General features: G+C 34.6%; 1 protein-coding gene across 3 annotated transcripts in view; it reads right to left on the reverse strand.

Moving 5' to 3' along the window:
* Nucleotides 1–1,498: 1,498 nt before the first annotated feature.
* LOC120350657 overlaps nt 1,499–18,171 on the reverse strand; it is a 57,480-nt gene continuing 40,807 nt past the window's right edge. For 2 of the 3 annotated variants that reach the window (XM_039425133.1, XM_039425135.1), the window contains exons 7-10: nt 14,667–14,966; nt 9,250–9,360; nt 5,353–5,925; nt 1,499–3,487 (exon numbers count right to left, since the gene is read on the reverse strand). In XM_039425133.1, the coding sequence (XP_039281067.1) occupies nt 3,303–3,487; nt 5,353–5,925; nt 9,250–9,360; nt 14,667–14,966 (1,169 nt within the window). In that variant the 3' untranslated portion in view covers nt 1,499–3,302. The remainder of the gene's footprint in view (nt 3,488–5,352; nt 5,926–9,249; nt 9,361–14,666; nt 14,967–18,171) is intronic. The other variant, XM_039425134.1, reaches the window with a different exon arrangement.

Raw genomic sequence — 18,171 nt, forward strand, 5'->3', positions numbered from 1 at the left:
TTGAAAGTAGGCTAATTTGTTGCCGTGTTACTAATTCTACATTACAGTTAGTTAATTCTAGTTTTGAGTAGATTATTGCTGGAAGAATTTGTGAATTAAATTTTGAACTGAATTTTGAGTCCTATTCATTATAATTCCATTACGTCGTCGAAAAACCTCTGTGGAGAATTTGAAACAAAAATTAATTTTGTAAAGAGCTAATGTAAAATTTTAACAACTTTGTGAGAGCCATTTTGAATAATAAATTGCGAGAAAAATATTTTAAGGTTGTTAAACCATTATCAATTTCAGGTAATCTGAAGAATGTGGATTCCCACAAATGTGTGTGTGTTTACGAGTCCGGGCTGATTGGGATTAGCCACTACCTCCGTAAACAAAGCCATAGTGCATGACAGGTGGTTGATGGTAACGTCAGCACAGGTAGGGCTCCTACACCAATAAAAAAACTAGATGATATAGATCAGCTGCTGAAATCAACAAATTTTTATTGGTGTAGGAGCCCTACCTGTGCCCAAGGATAGTATATAGCTATAACTATTCTTGACCTGTACTGACGTCACCAGAATGCACAATGGATTTTTTACGGAGGTAGTAGGATAGCCCAATTAAACTGAATCATGGGAATTATATTTTAACTATGCTGGTCACTTTCAGTGATACTCACGGTATTTAGATGAAAACGGTAGGGGTCACAAAATGTGTGCGCAGTGGCCAGCAAGCTAGATCATCGCCACCAACCGACGTTTTTTAGAGCTTGTTCACATATATGACAGCGACTTACGCTCGGTTGTCGCGCGGCTCGATTTGCCAGTCTCATACACATGACAGCGATTGATGAGCGATTTGCCCTCGGTTAAGTCTGAGATTACAACCGCCGCGATTCGCCGGCGACTACTAAAACCGAGCGATCGCGCAACAACCGAGCGTAAATCGCTGTCATGTAAACAGGCTCTAACACCTAGGCCTGTTTCATAAAAGTTAAAAGTCCTGTAATATAGGAGAATCACCATTCCAATTACATGCTCAATATAGCCGATAAAATTAGCTGTTCCTGTATTACAGGACTTCTAAGTTTTTATGAAACAGGCCCCTATTGACAATTCATGAAACTTATTTGTAAAAACAAATGATTGGATATAAAATGACGTCAGCTACACCGGAATTTTAGCACAAACATGCGCGTGACACCTACCGTCTTCTTCTATATACCGTTGTGATACTGCTATGTGGGAATTCAGCTTTAAACATCCAGCAACAGAATATACAATGTAAATGGAGCCATGATGGATCGTGGTCAAGTGTAGAGTGGACATCACTGTCCAATCTTCGCCACATCAACAAATAAGTCATTATAGGCTATACTACAATAGAAATGAACATGAGGATGATGCACATCGAGGTTCAAGACTTGCGTGTGGGTAACGGGAGGGATGAATGTACTCTCAACGTTTCAGGTGTGTTCCGAACCACTACAATTATAAAGAAATTGAACAAGATCTCAACTGGCATATAGCTTTATTTTTCACAATAGGATTTCAAAACACCGATACCATTAAACTATAATCATATTACACCGATATACCATTATATCAAATGCACCATATTTTAATCAATTACAATATTTCACGAAATAAACTAAAGAAATTAATGAACAAAGCAACATAGCAAATAAAATTATAGAAACATCTATTGCAGTTGACTACAATGAAGAAATGTAAATTTAAATGATTATGTACCTAGGAAAGGGAAAAATGATTATGTATCTAGAAATAACGGGAAAAATAAAACTCACTGCATGTTATGATCTAATTCACAAAAATAAAATAGTTTCCACTGTTCATTTATTTTTCAATCATTTTTTATTCAAGCCACTTGATATTTACTTCATTTATTTCAATCATTTATTTACTTCTTATCAACTTCTACACACATCGACTTATGATTACAATATTCAGTGAAGGAGAATATTCTATTTTCGCGAATTGATAAGAAATTCTTGATCTAATCAGAACTAAGAAGAATAAGTACTTACAATAATATAATTTTTCAGTAGAAGACTTTCACATGATTGCACACTAGCTTGTGTGTCGGTATTGGATGTGAAAATTTATCAATACACTTCATATTAAATGAAGTGCACGAAGTCAACTATTAGAATATAAAAATTGGATATGAAAGAAAAGAATCAGAGTGGAATGAGTACGGTAACTCGAATTTTCTCTGTGAACAATCTTAAAGTAAGATTGTTTAATATTTTGATTGTTTAATACTTAAATGTAAGATTGTTTAATAGGAGGTTCTTCAACTTCAGATATCGTTAAAAAGTGCACGATGAAAATATATGACATGATTGATGTCAAAACTTCATGTTACACAGATAAAATGAGAAAGTTACGTAGATTTATCAACAATTTTGATATAATTAAATGAGTAAGCTACAACCGTAGAGAAAACATGAAAATGTGAATGTTTTTCGTATGGTACAACACACAAATTCGATATTTGATAAATCGATCTGATAAACAAATTATAAAAGATTAAGTCGAGATTTGCTAATCTCTATAGATACTAACTTAGGCTATTCAAAACAGCTTCAAGTTATAAGGATAAAACATAATAGTACACCTCACAGTAGATAAATATAGTATTCAAAATAATAGAACTGATTTAACAATCAATTATTGATAATGAATTCTCATTAACTGCCAAATAAAAAATACAACTAGAAATAGAACAGCTAACTATAAACGTTCTGATCAACAACTTTGAAGATTTTACAAAAAAAATTATTTTGATTTTGCAGGAATGAAAAGCGGATTCTGACAATCAATAATAATTATTCTTGATTCTATTCTAATCATATTGATGATATCAATCCCTCAAGTTTTGATGGGACTATTCGGCCGGGCTGAGTGGGAATAGTTCCATTAATATGTTCACTGTATTGGACACGTACATTGATAATTGGCTTAAACTGTTGAATCTGATAATATTTATAATGTGGAATTATTAATATTTCTGATTTTGAGTGTTTCTTCAACAGTTATTGATCAGAGATTTGATCAATCTTTGTACGAAGAATGATGACAACAAGAGCAGAATTTACGAACCAATCCATGTGGTTTGAATTACGTCAGAATAGAACTTGGCATACAATAATAGATGATTCTGGTTCCAGTAGACATTGTTAAGTTAGATCTGCTTGGTTTCAGTTTCAATAGAATCCAATAATAAAGTAAAGATGATTAGGTTGTAAATATTTATGATAGAATCGTTTCATCAATGAGTGATTGATTGACGATTTAATCAACAACACGTCCGACAACTGATGGGGGCAGCAGCATCTCGAGAACGCGTTCAATGCTAGCGTCTTGCTGATCGAGAATGTTCTCCAGCCATCCGCCCTCGTTGCTAAAACCCATGGCGAGCATCTTGTTCAGGGCCGAGTGTACTCGTTCCTGCTTCTCAGTCAGCGGCGCTTTCTGGCCTGAAATCATGTTCAATGAATAATTGACTTGAAAAATGTTGTCAAGTGGATAACTCCAAGAGTTACCGTCAAACCGGCTAACTTGGGACGGTAGTCTAACTTGGGACAGTTTAAACCCTTCCCTCCAATTCTAACTTACCAGCTGTCTGTGCAATTCATTCCGAGTTCTGGCATTGTGGATTTGTTGGGAACACATCATTGAAAATATTTAATAACGTTTTGAACAACTGATCAACAGCTAAGATACTTTTTGATCTCCAACCTAGAAATTGAGCCTTTAATAACTTCTATTGTGAACACTCAAATATTACACACAATTATTTTATAAATTATTCAATTATTTTACAGTTAAAGTATTTCTATTATGAATATGGAACATATTATTCAAAATATAAAGTCCCAAGTCAGCCTTCAACCACTCAATTGTCTCATTTCAGGCAAATTATTTTGCTGTCCCAAGTTACCCAACTTGGGACACCATATTTTTTTCAGAACAGGTTGGAATAATAATGAAATTGAATGTATATATTTGAAGTATTATTAAAGACGTAAGTTTTGAGCACAGGAGAAATAAACTATTAAAATGATAATGGAATTGAATTTCAAGTCAAAGTTGAAAACTGTCCCAAGTTGGCCGGTAACCTATTTCGGACTACGAGTAACCATAGAAAAATACAGAATAAGAAGATATCCCATGGTATAGGGTGTTAATGTTACAAATTAAATTTCAATACTCAAGCCATTAATTCTAGTACTTCTTTTTCGTGGAGCTATGTGGCGATGGCAGTCTCTCATACTGTGCCACTCTTACGCTCTCAATCCTCCAAAACAGTAATAATAGACAGTAGTCGTCAGTAATAAGTTTGAGTTGAGGTTTGAGAACATAAACGACCTATGCCAAGGGATATCTAAATTTGGGAGAGGAAGAGCAATATAACCTTGTGCTATTCCGCTCCCTACCATTTTGATGATGTACTTATAAATGAATAAACAAAGATAAAGAAATACGTGGATAAAACATCGCTAGTGAGCACCCAGGGCGGGAGAACTCGGTCAAAATGCCGCTCACATTCTGTCAACTGTTCTATTAAAATCTCCGATTAGAAGCGTTTTAAAAATCTCCAAATATGACTAATATTTGAAACGATTTAAAATTCTCCATTTATATGACTTCCACAAGTTTTTTCCTCCGTGATTATTGATTCTATCTGTAGCATGAATGATATGATAGTAATATTGAGCATGATTAAGGAGTTAATCTTAATGTCCAATGAACTCTATAGAGGGGGAAGGGTTAGAAAGTACTCAGCTGGTCTAATTTACATAAACTACTTTCGTGTGGTTGACTATAGTCTGTCATCAAGCAAAGCAGACAGCTCTATCCTTTTCCAACTCCACACTGTTGCAAAATCGTTCGTTAAATTTCAATTACGAAATGTATTATTAAATCATGAGAAGATATAATATTTTCGTGAAGAATAAAATAATATGAGATAGGATGAATCACATTATTAACAAGAATGTACAATTAATATCATATCAGATTTACCGGGACTTCAAAGCTTGAGAAGAATTGAATCTACTAGACTTGAATTTTTTACTTTGGAAGGCAGTGGGAAAGAAAAAGTGCCAACGATGCTGTCTGTCATTTCCATTGACTTTGAAACGTGAGTCTCATTGCACAATCGTACCTTTTGTTCTGTACAATATATATGTAGGCCTACACAGGCTGTCTTTAGCTTGCATTCTGCCATCCTTTATGAAAATGTATTCTGCCGTAGGTTATGAAAAAAGGATGTCTTACATTTTTTAAAAGTCTTTAAAACATGAAGATGAAGGATGAAGAGTAGTGTGAAAAAGCCTACCTTGACCTAGAGCTGCAGTGACCGTTGGCTGTGGCGGGGGCGGGGCCACAGTCGGCTCCATCTGAGGAATCTGGCTAGGGCTCGGGTATACGGAAGGGGAAGTCTGTTTTGGAATGGCTCCAGTCGGTTTCGGACCCACAAACATCCAGTCAAGCTCGTCGGCAGATGGCGATGAGCAGGAGGTGACAACCTCCTCCAGCCTCTCCTCTGGCACGGCAGTCACACGAATCCCGTCATCTTCAAACCGGACCTGAGTCAGAGTTGGGAACGGTTTTTCAGCCAGAAGAGAGTTGTTGCCGGCGACTTTGGCAGCGCTCGAATTGACATCGGCAACTTTGAGAGCACCCGAATTGTCAACGGCCACTTTGGCAGCTCCCGAATTGTCGGCGGCCATTTTGACAGCACCCGAATTGTCAACGGCCACTTTGGCAGCTCCCATATTGTCAACGGCCACTTTGGCAGCTCCCGAATTGTCGGCGGCCACTTTGGCAGCTCCCATATTGTCAACAGCCACTTTGGCAGCTCCCGAATTGTCGGCGGCCACTTTGGAAGCATGTGACTTAGAATCACAAACTGCAATGAAACATATGAATAATTACGATTCAATTAATAATAATAATAAAATAATAATAATAATAATAATAATAATAAAATAATAATAATAATAATAATGTCAATTAATACTCAATAATAATAATAATGACAAGTGACCACGCTGGCTCAGGTCTAGTGTCAGAGTGATTAATCAATCAATGTCAGGGGCTCTGACATGGCTTGATGACTGCTTTTAGAAAGCCGGGACCGATGGGGCTTAACATGTCCATCCGAAATACGGAAGTGACCCAAGAAAAGTATCAATTGGAAAGGATCGATCAAAATTCAACTAAAATAAAGCATATAAAATATTGTTTAGACCCAATTTATCTACTAGTTGCAGAAAAAAATTGGTAACTCTTATTATTCAATGCAATTTATTAATTAATTTTACAAAAGTAAAATATTAAATTTATTACTACTTTACAATTGAATAACAATTATTCATAATTACTATTGGTATTACGGTAATTTTACTCAATACAATTCATCCATTGATATTACAAAGTTGCATCAAGTGTTGAAACTCACACTATTATGTAACCAAATTAGGTCATGTCAGAGGTCCTGATATTGATCAGTTCCGACCCGAAAACTCTTAACACCAGACCTGAGCCAGCGTGGTCACTCTATATTATTATTATGCAACCAAAATCAAATTTTCCAACAGAAATTGAGAAAAAAGCACATCCCAGGTTTTTAAGCTAAGAACTATTTATTTCCAATTATTATGAAAAACGAGCAGAAGGTATCCACCAAAAGTAATTGAAATTGATAAATAGGAGAAAATATGAATAATGAATGAAAGGACAAATAAAAAATGAACAAATTAAAGAATATATTAATGAGGAATTGTATTTAGAAGTTTATAAATATCAATAGTATATAGTATAGACAAACAAAAGCGTGTTCATGTCTTTTTCCCCAAACGTATCAACTCAACCACATGCACTCAACACCATCAAAATCCATCTACTAAATTGCTATAATGATAGCTTATGTTCCTGTCCAAAAATAAATAAAAAAGATAATGTTAAATATTTAGGTATAACAATAGATCCTTATCTAAGGTGGAACAGTCATATTGAGAACATGTGCAAAGAACTAAGATTTTGTTATTTACAAATTTCATCAAATCAAACAACTTAATAATCTAAGAATAACAAAGCTAAAGTTAAAACTATTTTAGGTAAACCTCGTCTTTATCCAACGAAATATTTATTCAACGAGTTTAAAGTGTTAACAGTCCGTCAATTAAATATTAAAAACCTTATAATTTTCATTAGAAGTGATAAAGATATTTTTCTATTCCGTGAATCAAACCTTCCAGAAATAGGTTTGAAAATATAAGAATGGATCTTTGCCGGAGACAATACTTTTACCTAGCTAATAAATTGATCAATAAAATTCCAGATTACCTTATGGAGCACATCAATCGAAATTCTGTTCAATCGAAATTGCTCAAAAAAATAACTATTGAATGGATAATTACCAGTAAAATCTAGGACTTACTTTTTGAGTGACTCTTATCATTGTTTCAATAGTACCGTATGTTTGCCATCTCTCTTTCTTTCTCTTTTCATTCTTCCTCTTCTCCTTCATTCTCTCTTTCTTTCACCCTTATTCCACTTATTCATCATCTTCTTTTATAAAATATTATATAATTTCTTATTTCATCTTTTGTAAGTTCTTAATGACTCATATTGAATTTGTATTAGCAACTCTCACCTGCGCACAAGATTTTCCGTGCAGGTGATTGGTTTCTTTTATTTTTGCTGAAAGTTTTTTTTTGTATATTTATTGTTGTTGAAGAACCAATAAAGAATTTTTGATTGATTGAGACCAATACTAATATCATTAGTATAATCAAATAGATAAAAAATGAATACATAATTTACCCAATTTTCCACATTTGTTCACTGACATTCAATAAAAAAGTAAAAATCTGGTGTGGTACACTTACACAACTTTTCTTGCTCATTGATCTATAAGCCTCATTCTTAAACGAGGATAATCTAGGGGAATAACATTATGCCGAATGGCGGCTAAATAATTTTATTAAAACTACGAATATACAATTGTTATTGTTTTAAGAGTACATTTTCCTTTGTTTGAAAATTATGAAATTTGAGGATTCTTTAAAAGTTGTCAAAACAGCTGTTCTACAAATAAAATATCGACGTGTGTTCTTTTGAATAAACTGCTCTACCCACCTACCTCAAGCACGAGAAGGGTTACAAAGTAAATTTCTCAAGGATAGGGTGGACCCCCTGTTAGTTTCTCAGGGAGGAGACTCATGCTAGTTAATAGAGCTAATAAACTATACAGGGTATGAATTAAAAAAAAACGGGTTAAGTCATTTTTGAGAAAATCGTGAAAAACATGGTTTTTTAGTGATTATCCGCCATTTTTCTCAATAATATTACGGAGCTCCTGCAATTTTCCCAGAAATGAAACTCATGTCAGTTGATAGGTCTTATAAATAGCTATCCATGGTATAAATTTGAAGAGAATCGTTAGAGCCGTTTTCGAGAAAACCGTGAAAAACATGGTTTTTTAGTGATTATCCGCCATTTTTCTCAATAATATTACGGAGCTCCAGCAATTTTCCCAGAAATGAAACTCATGTCAGTTGATAGGTCTTATAAATAGCTATCCATGGTATAAATTTGAAGAGAATCGTTAGAGCCGTTTTCGAGAAAATCGTGAAAAACATGGTTTTTTAGTCATTATCCGCCATTTTGAATTGAATTTTATTGAATTTCTTATTGTCGGATACTCATGGGTTAAGGACCTTAAGTTTAAAATTTCAAGTCAATCGGTTAATTAGGAATGGAGTTATCGTGTTCACAGACACACACACACACATACATACACACAGACCAACACCCAAAAAACATGTTTTTGGACTCAGGGGACCTTGAAACGTATAGAAAACATGACATTAGGGTAGGTACATTAAACTTTTTTGGAAAGCAATACTTTCCTTACCTATGGTAATAGGGCAAGGAAAGTAAAAAAGAAAGAGAGAAAAACAACAAAAAAAGTAAAATAGATAACTGAAAAAACAAAACAAATAGATACTATGAACAGCTCGTAGTCTAGGATTTTGCACAAGGAAATTGAGCCATAGGATATCTCACTAAATTAAGCACTCTTATGAACTATTTGTCTAGCTGTCATATATCCATGGTAACCATGGTTTTCTTTCATCTTGTTGTTAATTTCGTGAAGATATGACAAATATCTATCTACCATTGCTGCCATCAATTACATCTACCTTTAATTATCAATTAGCATCACCTTTGCGCTTCCTAGTCTCTCGCTTCGGTTGGCTCTCTTCAGTTTCGCTGGAACTTGATGCCCCTGACGAACTGCAAATGTTGAGACTGGACAGCAAATCAGATACTATACCTACAACAGTTTGAAAAACCACAAATTTTTAAAAAAATCTGAAATGGATATTCATTTATTGTGAGATTATCTGTACAGTTTATCAATTATTTTTCAAGGGAAATTGGCAAGGAAGTTTTGAGAGGATTTATTAGGTAGGAAGTTTAGAAACACCCCCTTTGTTTAGTTCCGCAGACGTTCCAATAGGTACTCAATATCAATGTTCATACCGAAGCACACTGCCAATTAATGACGACAGAATAGTGTGATATTCCAAGAAAGTCACTTGTTGCTAATCTTGAGATTTGACACTCAAAACTAAAACTTCTGCAACAGTCGTATGGGAATGAGTGAAATAGTCGAATTATACATGGAATGAAAGATAATTTAATGCTCTACAATCTCGTGATTAGCACATTCTTGTTTCACCAATATTTGAAAAGTTATAAGACTTGAAAGAGGGAAAAAATGGAAGAAAAACTGGTTTTTCGAAAATGCATCCCTTCAGAGCATGAATATCTCGATAAGTATAGGATTTATCAAAAACTTCTACCAAACAAAACTTGTAGGAAATTTATTAAGCTTCATTTTTATGTAATTGACTATGTCAATAGGACAAATTGTTTCCAAAATATAAGCATGTAAGTAATAAGTGGAAAATTCAACTTTCAAACCACCCTCATCCCTTCAGCACATGATGTAGGGGTTGGGATTTTTGATATGCTCACCTCCAAACTAGTCTCAACAAAGCTGCAAAGTTGGAAATTGTGTTCCAAACTTTTCCCTCTATAATCTTTCGTTGACTGAACTATAATGAAGACCTGTACAAATAATTATCACTCCCCTATCACTGAGACACTGGAAAATGTTGGAGAAAAATTATTCACCTAATGAAAGAGGTTCATAATTGCATTCATTGATTACAGTACTGAAGAATGACAGAATAATTTACAATTTTTTAGAATTTAGCTTAGCTTATATTCATCCTGAAATGGAAGATTGAAAGAATATGGAGTTCAGTGTGATTCATCATATACAGGGTGATTCATAATTATGGTAAAATAATTAAATACGTGATAGTAGAGGTAAAAATAAGAAAAAATGTTCTTATAAACATATATATCCATAAACGCTTCATTAGCGAGCTATACAGAGTGAAAGATTTCGCCCGGAATTCAGTTCCTCTGGTGAAATACACCGATGCTGAATTGTTTGGGGACTAGTTTTTGAAAAACTTATGCTGGATTCATATGGAAAAATATCTGAAAAATTGGATAAAACTAGTCTGGAAGCTGTAGTGTGAGTAGTTTTTGAGAAAAAAGTTGAAATATGCAAAAAATCTAAGTAGAAAAACACAGACTTCTACGTTTGATGCCCAATAACTTTCTTTAATGACCAGTAATCAAATAATTTTTCGCAATAAAAATTGTAGAGAATTTAATTCAGAAAATAATTATGTAAGCTGTGTGAATTAAATTCAAATAAAAGTTGAATAAAATGTATTCTTATGTAGTACATCACACCACAAGAATTTGCTGTTTTATGAGGAGAGAACTAATAACTCATAGGTTGTAGCTGATTGCAAATTAAACATGGATTTTAATAACAGCTGATTTATTTTGTTTTAAATAAAAAAAATATTTAAAAGAAATTATCAGCTAAAAATTATTTTCAGAAATATTTTAGCTCACTGTTGAACAAAACAACAAACTGTAAGTTAGGCCTACTGTAACCGCGCTGTGTTTTTGTTTAATCTATTAACCAGTCATTTGTAACCATTTCACTTTGCTTTTGTGTTTAGTGTTGACTTTTTAAAAATGGCAGGTAATTTTAGACATTATTCATACTCCGAATTAGCTGATATGCATTTAATATATGGAATGGGACACTACTGTAATAGTACTGAAGCAAGACGTTTGTATCAAGAAAACTTTGAACTTTCCTAACCGAGTATATGTCCAAGTTCAAGGTTTTTTGCCACTATTCATCAACGTCTGTCTGAAACAGGTTCTTTGATATCCAAAGAGCACATTTATGCCGGCAGACCCCGATCTACTATGACTGTTGAGTTAGAAGAACAATTTCTTAATGAAATTTATGAACATCCAGAGAAGAGCACGAGAGAATTGTCAGTGCAGTTTAATGTCAATCTATTATTTTGAGGATACTAAAAGAGCAACAATTACATCTACCACCTCCAGAAAGTTCATACTCTATTGCCACGAGACTCTATTCCCCGTGCTGGTATTTGCCGATGGTTTTTAGAAAAACATGTTAACCCAAACTTTTTAACAACCGTTTTATTTACCGACGAGGCACACTTTACAAGAACAGCTATCGTTAACGTCCACAACCACCATATTTGGGCAGTTGAGAATCCTCATGCCATCAATCCTAATCGTCCACAACATCAGTTTTCAGTAAACATTTGGGCAGGAATCATAGGAGATCATCTACTTCTGTTCGAGCTTCCTCCCAGGCTTAATGGCATAATCTACTTAAACTTTTTGAGAGAGGAGCTATTTATCTCACTTGAAGATGTACCTCTTCAGTTGCGCCAAAACATTTGGTTTATGCATGATGGAGCTCCAGCACACTTCAGTGTTGCTGTTCGTGAACACCTGAATCACAGCTTTCCAAATCAATGGATAGGCCGAGGTGGGCCAGTACCATGGCCAGCTAGGTCTCTTCTTCTTATTGTGCCTGTCCGCTACGAACGTGGGCGATCAACATGGCGATTTTCACTTTATCCACGGCAATACGAAATATTTCTATGGAGCTTTTTCCACACCAGGATCGGATTATGTTTAGCCAAGAAATTCTTCTTCTGGGCTCCTCTTTCCAAAAATCTTTCCTTGGAGAATCACCTGTAATAGAGAATATCTTACGCCGTTTCTCATTACATGTCCCAGATACTGAATATTTTTGCATTTGATGGTGGTGATTATCTCAATGTCTTTCCCCATTCTCCTTAGAACCTCAATGTTTGTTACGCGATCAGTCCATGGTATCCTCAGAATCCTTCTGTATGCCCACATCTCGAATGAAACAAGTCTTTTACTAATGGCCTCATTCAGAGTCCAGGACTCTGCACCATATAATAGGACTGTAAACACATAACATCTGAGCATTTTTATCTTCGTTTCTAGGGAGTGATTCTTGCTCTTGAAGATGGAGCCCATTCTATTGAAAGCTGATCTGGCCTTTCCTATTCTTGATTTTATTTCCTCAGTAATATCCCATCCTTCATTTATTATGGTTCCCAGGTAGCTATACTTCTTTACTCTTTCCACTGGTGCTTGATTGATATATAGGTGATCTCCATTTATGTTATTCTTGCTTATAATCATCAGTTTTGTTTTCTTCACATTGATGTCTAGACCATATTCATTACTACATGCCGTTATTTTGTCCATCATGAATTGCAAATCTTCTAAATTATCAGAGAAAACGATCGTGTCATCTGCATAACGGATATTATTGAGTCTCATTCCGTTAATCAAAACTACTTTCTCAGTTTCATCCAAAGCCTCACTGAAAATTTTTTCTGAGTACAAATTGATTATGATGGGTGATAATATACAAACCTGTCTCACTCCTCACATTATTTCAATTTGTCTTGTATGCTCACTTTCAATTCTCAAATTCGCTGACTGGTTCCAGTAAAGATTTCCAATTATCCTCAAATCTTTATCATCAATGCCCGCATATTTCAGAATAATCATTATTTTGTCATGTTGTACCCTATCAAAAGCTTTTTGATAGTCCATAAGACATGCATAAACATCACAGTTAACGTCCCTGCATCTCTGGAACAACACTTGTACTGCAAACAAAGCTTCCCGTGTCCCTACAGCATTTATGAAGCCAAATTGGTTAGATGATATCTGTTTTTCACATATTCTATAGATTCTTCTGTGAATGATTTTTAGGAATAGTTTAAGAAAATGACTCATCAAGCTTATGGTGCGGTATTCCTCACAAATCTTTGCTCCTGTCTTTTTAGGAAGAGCAATAAACTCAGACTCCAGCCAGTGTTCTGGAATGTTTCCAGAATTATAGATATTATTGAACACTCGTGTTAAGAGTCTAATATTACTATCACTCCAGCTAGGTCATCAGACTTAAATCCTTTGGATTTTCATCTTTGGGGACACTTGAAAACCTTAGTATACAATACTCAGATTGATACCATTGAAGAACGCTGATTAAGGATTTTTAACGGAATAGAAATGATAAAGCAGACTCCTGGAATATTTGAACGGGTCCGACAATCGATGAGGAGACGTCTGAACATATGCATTCAGAACAACGGAGGTCACTTTGAACATCATCATTAGTCTTTTGGTATAAGTTTAATGTAATTTAGATAATTATGTTACTTCCATATAAAAATAATTTTTTTATAAAAAACCGAATAATTAGGCCTATTTGCAAACAGCTACAACTTATGAGTTATTAGTTCTCTCCTCATAAAACAGCAAATTTTTGTGGTGTAATGTACTACATATGAATAAATTTTATTCAACTTTTATTAAAATTTAGTTTACACAGCTTACTTAATTCTTTTCAGAATTAAATTCTCTACAATTTTTATTGCGAAAAATTATTTGCTGGTCAATTTAATTACTGGTCATTAAAGAAAGTTATTGGGCATCAAACGTAGAAGTATGTGTTTTTCTACTTACATTTTTTGCATATTTCAACTTTTTTCTCAAAAACTACTCACACTACAGTTTCCAGACTAGTTTTATTCAATTTTTCAGATATTTTTCCATATGAATCCAGCATGAGTTTTTCAAAAACTAGTCCCCAAACAATTCAGCATCGGTGTATTTCACCAGAGGAACTGAATTCCGGGCGAAATCTTTCACCCTGTATAGCTCGCTAATGAAGCGTTTATGGATCACGTATGGATTACGTATTAAATTATTTTACCATAATTAAGAATCATCCTGTATATCGCATATTTCCTGGACCATTTATTGACAATCAACAACTATGAAAGCATTAAATTCATCTTTGAAACACTGATTTAACCAATCTATTTTTTTTTTTAATTCAACACTTTACTGATGAATATTACTACCAATTGATTGAGAAGCATATGTTTTCGGAATAATAAATGCTGCATGACTAAGCACATAGAAAGTCCGTATTGAGATGTAAATGAAAATATTGATTTTCAGATAAACTTCATAATTCACAGAATAAAGTTAAGTGTAACATGAGATACATTGACTTTCTGGCGGTACGAAGTTCGCCGGGCAAGTTATTTATAGATTGTATTAATCAATTGTAATATTATAGCTCGTGAAACAACTTACCGCTGGCGACATCAGCGCGCCGAGAACCAGGCTGCACATCATCCATTCTGTTGAGAATTTGTTTGATTAGGTCAGTACTAATGCCATAACCAGACTGATCATCCCTCAAACTAGGACGTGCAACAATCAAACTGGTCATAATCTCGTCGAATAGCTGCAATACATCAAGATCATCCCTCTCGACTCTGCAACTGCGGGATCGCTTCAACTTCTTTTCTTTCCTTTCCTTCTTCTCTCTCTTCTTCTCTTCTTTCTTCTCTTTCTTGCATTTCTTCTCTTTCTCCTTCTGCTCTTCTTTTCCTAAAAGAAATAATGAATTTATGAGTGGGAAAATATTATTATATCATCATAAATGTGTCATGAAAAACAGACAAAGTTTATTATTATTATTGTTGTTGACTATCTTAGAAGTTACAGTGGTTTTTACTTTGTGATATAAGAGTTAAAATATCAAGTGAGAAAATATGATTACTTATTCAGGCTCAACTCACACTACCTCGACTCAAATCGTATGACTCCAGTCGAGGATACTCCAGTCTCTAGACCTTACGACTTTCTTGCTCATTGTCACTATTTCAGTTCCATGCTACTCTATTTTCTAACCATACTTTATTAAAAATATAAGATCTAATTTTTCACTAATTTGCATGTAACAAATTTTATAATAATTATTATGAATATATCGACTTATCTAATTCGTATTGTCTTATCTAAAATTATAAAACATCACTTTCATTGAAAAAAACACGGTACTACGCAACTCAAGTCGAGGCTCGACAAACATGTCCAATCGAGGCTCGACTCAGTCTCACAGTCGTGAGATCGCAGAGACTAGAGTCAACTGGTCTGAGTGTCACCATTTGAAAGCACATGCTGCGTCGAGAAGAGACTAAAGTCGCAGTCTCTTCTCGACCTGAGTCGCGTAAGTGTGAGTTGAGCCTTCGAGGAACAAACATTACAATATGATAGGAAGACAAACAAGTATTAGTCAACAAATTGAATGGTTAGTGTATTCTGATGATTTTGTAATAAGTACCACATTGACACAGAATAGATACAGAATGGAAACTGTCAATCAAACGTCTATCCAACCAATGCTTTTTACATGGCACAAATACTAGACACGTAACGTGACCTTAGGAAGTTCCAATCCTGGTCTTCTGATTGGCTCGCGGCAGTGAACGAGATCAATTGATCGAGACCAGTAAAGTGATCCGAACCTCCCATCAATACTATTACAATGCGGAACTTCCTAATAAGATGGCGGATTTTTGCGTCTGGGTAATAGCCGAGTTACCATACTGTATGTATACTGTGACATTCAGTTTCGGATATCAACACAGGAACACGAGTTTCAAACATTAGATTTGAAATTAGAAATAGAACAGTTGAAATCTGAAGTTCAGAGTCAGAGTGAGGATTCGAATCAATTAATTAAGTCACTTGAGTACAAAAATGAATCTCTATTAGAAAGAGTGCAGTCAATGTCTACTTCTATTGAAGCATTGGAGGCGGATAACTTAGCTTTAAGAAATGAGAGAGTTGTGGAGCGAGGAGAGACTAATAAATGGAGGACCCTACATGATAAATTGTACGTTGAGTCGGGAAAGTATGAAGAAACACAGTCAAACGGTGAAATCCCTAATTGTTGTAATAGGAGGTCGTCTAATCGAAAGACCAAGAATCAATCCGGACAATCTAATGCTAGTGTCACTTGTGAGGCTAAAATACATCATTACGCTGATAGTCAAGGGAGAAATGTCTGCAGAGAGTTCATGAAGAATAACAGCTACAATTTTACCTCTTTTGTAAAGCCGGGTGCGAAGTTCCGGGATGTCTTACCCGATAACCTTGATAGCTTTGGTGCAAAGGACTTTGTCATAATTCAAGCCGGCTCAAATGATGTAAGCAAGAATGAGGCTGACGACGTTCTAATAGCGTTGCGACGGAGTTTGGCGGCACTGTATAGGACAAATGTTCTTGTTTTTTCAATTCCTCTTCGGTACGACCTGGCAGACTGGTCCTGCGTCAACGTCGCAATTAAGGAAACTAATAGGTCAATGTTGAAAATAAGTAGCCTGTATCCACACGTAAAATTCATGGACATTAGTAACCTAGGACGAAGATTTTTCACACGTCATGGATTGCACTTGAATGGTTTTGGAAAAGCGTATATAGGTGATAGGATTGTTAAGTATGTTGAGGAGTATTTTTCATATTTGAGCTCATTTCCTCCCATTACTCTTCCACTTAGTTCTTTTTTAGAAGAGTAGATGGGCAAAAATTTTATTCGAATTACACTTCTGTTGATAGACATTCTGTGATTGGTGTTTGTTCTGATCAAATCAATTTAGATGCTCAATGTGATAAGAATAATTTTACACAACCCTTTTGTAATGAACAGAATAATAGAATTGGAAAAATTAGAATGGGTTTCATTAATATGCAGGGTTTAATAAGTAAGGAGGACTTGCTAAATGAGTTTGCTATTGATAACAGTATTGATATTATTTGTGTAAGTGAACATTGGTGTAGAGAGTCTCAACTGTCTTTTTTAAAACTAGATGATTATTTTCTTTGTAATAGTTTTTATAGAATACTTCACATTCGAGGTGGAGTGGCAATCTTTATAAAAAAATCAGTTAAGGATTTTGACCGTTTGAATGTAGATTTTCTTTGCAGGGAGTTGGACTTTGAAGCCACATGTGTTGTCAATCGTGTTTCCAAATTGATAATTACATCAATTTATAGATCTCCTAATGGTAACAGTAGAGTTTTCTTGGAACAATTGGAAGAACTGTTTAACTTCTTGCATGGGCTAGCATTTAAAAACTATCATTTATTCGTAGGTGGAGATGTGAACTCGGATTTTGACTTGAATAGAGATAGACGTAGCACTTTTGAGCTGAAAAACTTATTAAGGCAATTCAACATGACATTCACAAATGTCGTAAATACAAGAGATAATGCTTGTCTTGATAATATATTTACTAATATTAGGAGTACTGTTGTTTCAAATAAGGTTCTTCCTTTCCCGTACTCGGATCATGATTTTCTGACCATTGAATCTGTTGAGCTTGCACATAGTAGTAATGTTAAAAAATATAATACCGAATCAAAGCTAGTACAAACAAGACCTATGACTGCTGACAAAATAAATAAATTTAGAAATTCGTTGTATAGTACTGACTGGTCTGATATATATAGTAAAAAAGAACCAGCTAATGATTTGTTTTCATATTTCTTTTCTAAATTCTTAAGAATATTCAACTATAACATTCCTGAAAGAGCTTGTAAAGTTTCCTACAATAGAGGCAAGCAGAATAAGAAAAACAGTTGGTACAGTTCACAGTTGGCAGCCCTAAAGCAGCGAATGTTTTTACTAATGAGTCTAAATGATAAGTTCAAAACTGCCGAAACAAAATCTGCTTATATAGAATGTAGAAATAGGTATAAGAAATCAATAAGAGAAGCAAAAAAAATCTATAACATTGAATACATTGAA

The sequence above is a fragment of the Nilaparvata lugens genome, chromosome 3 (assembly GCF_014356525.2).
Source record: "Nilaparvata lugens isolate BPH chromosome 3, ASM1435652v1, whole genome shotgun sequence".
In the NCBI taxonomy this organism is placed as follows: domain Eukaryota; kingdom Metazoa; phylum Arthropoda; class Insecta; order Hemiptera; family Delphacidae; genus Nilaparvata; species Nilaparvata lugens.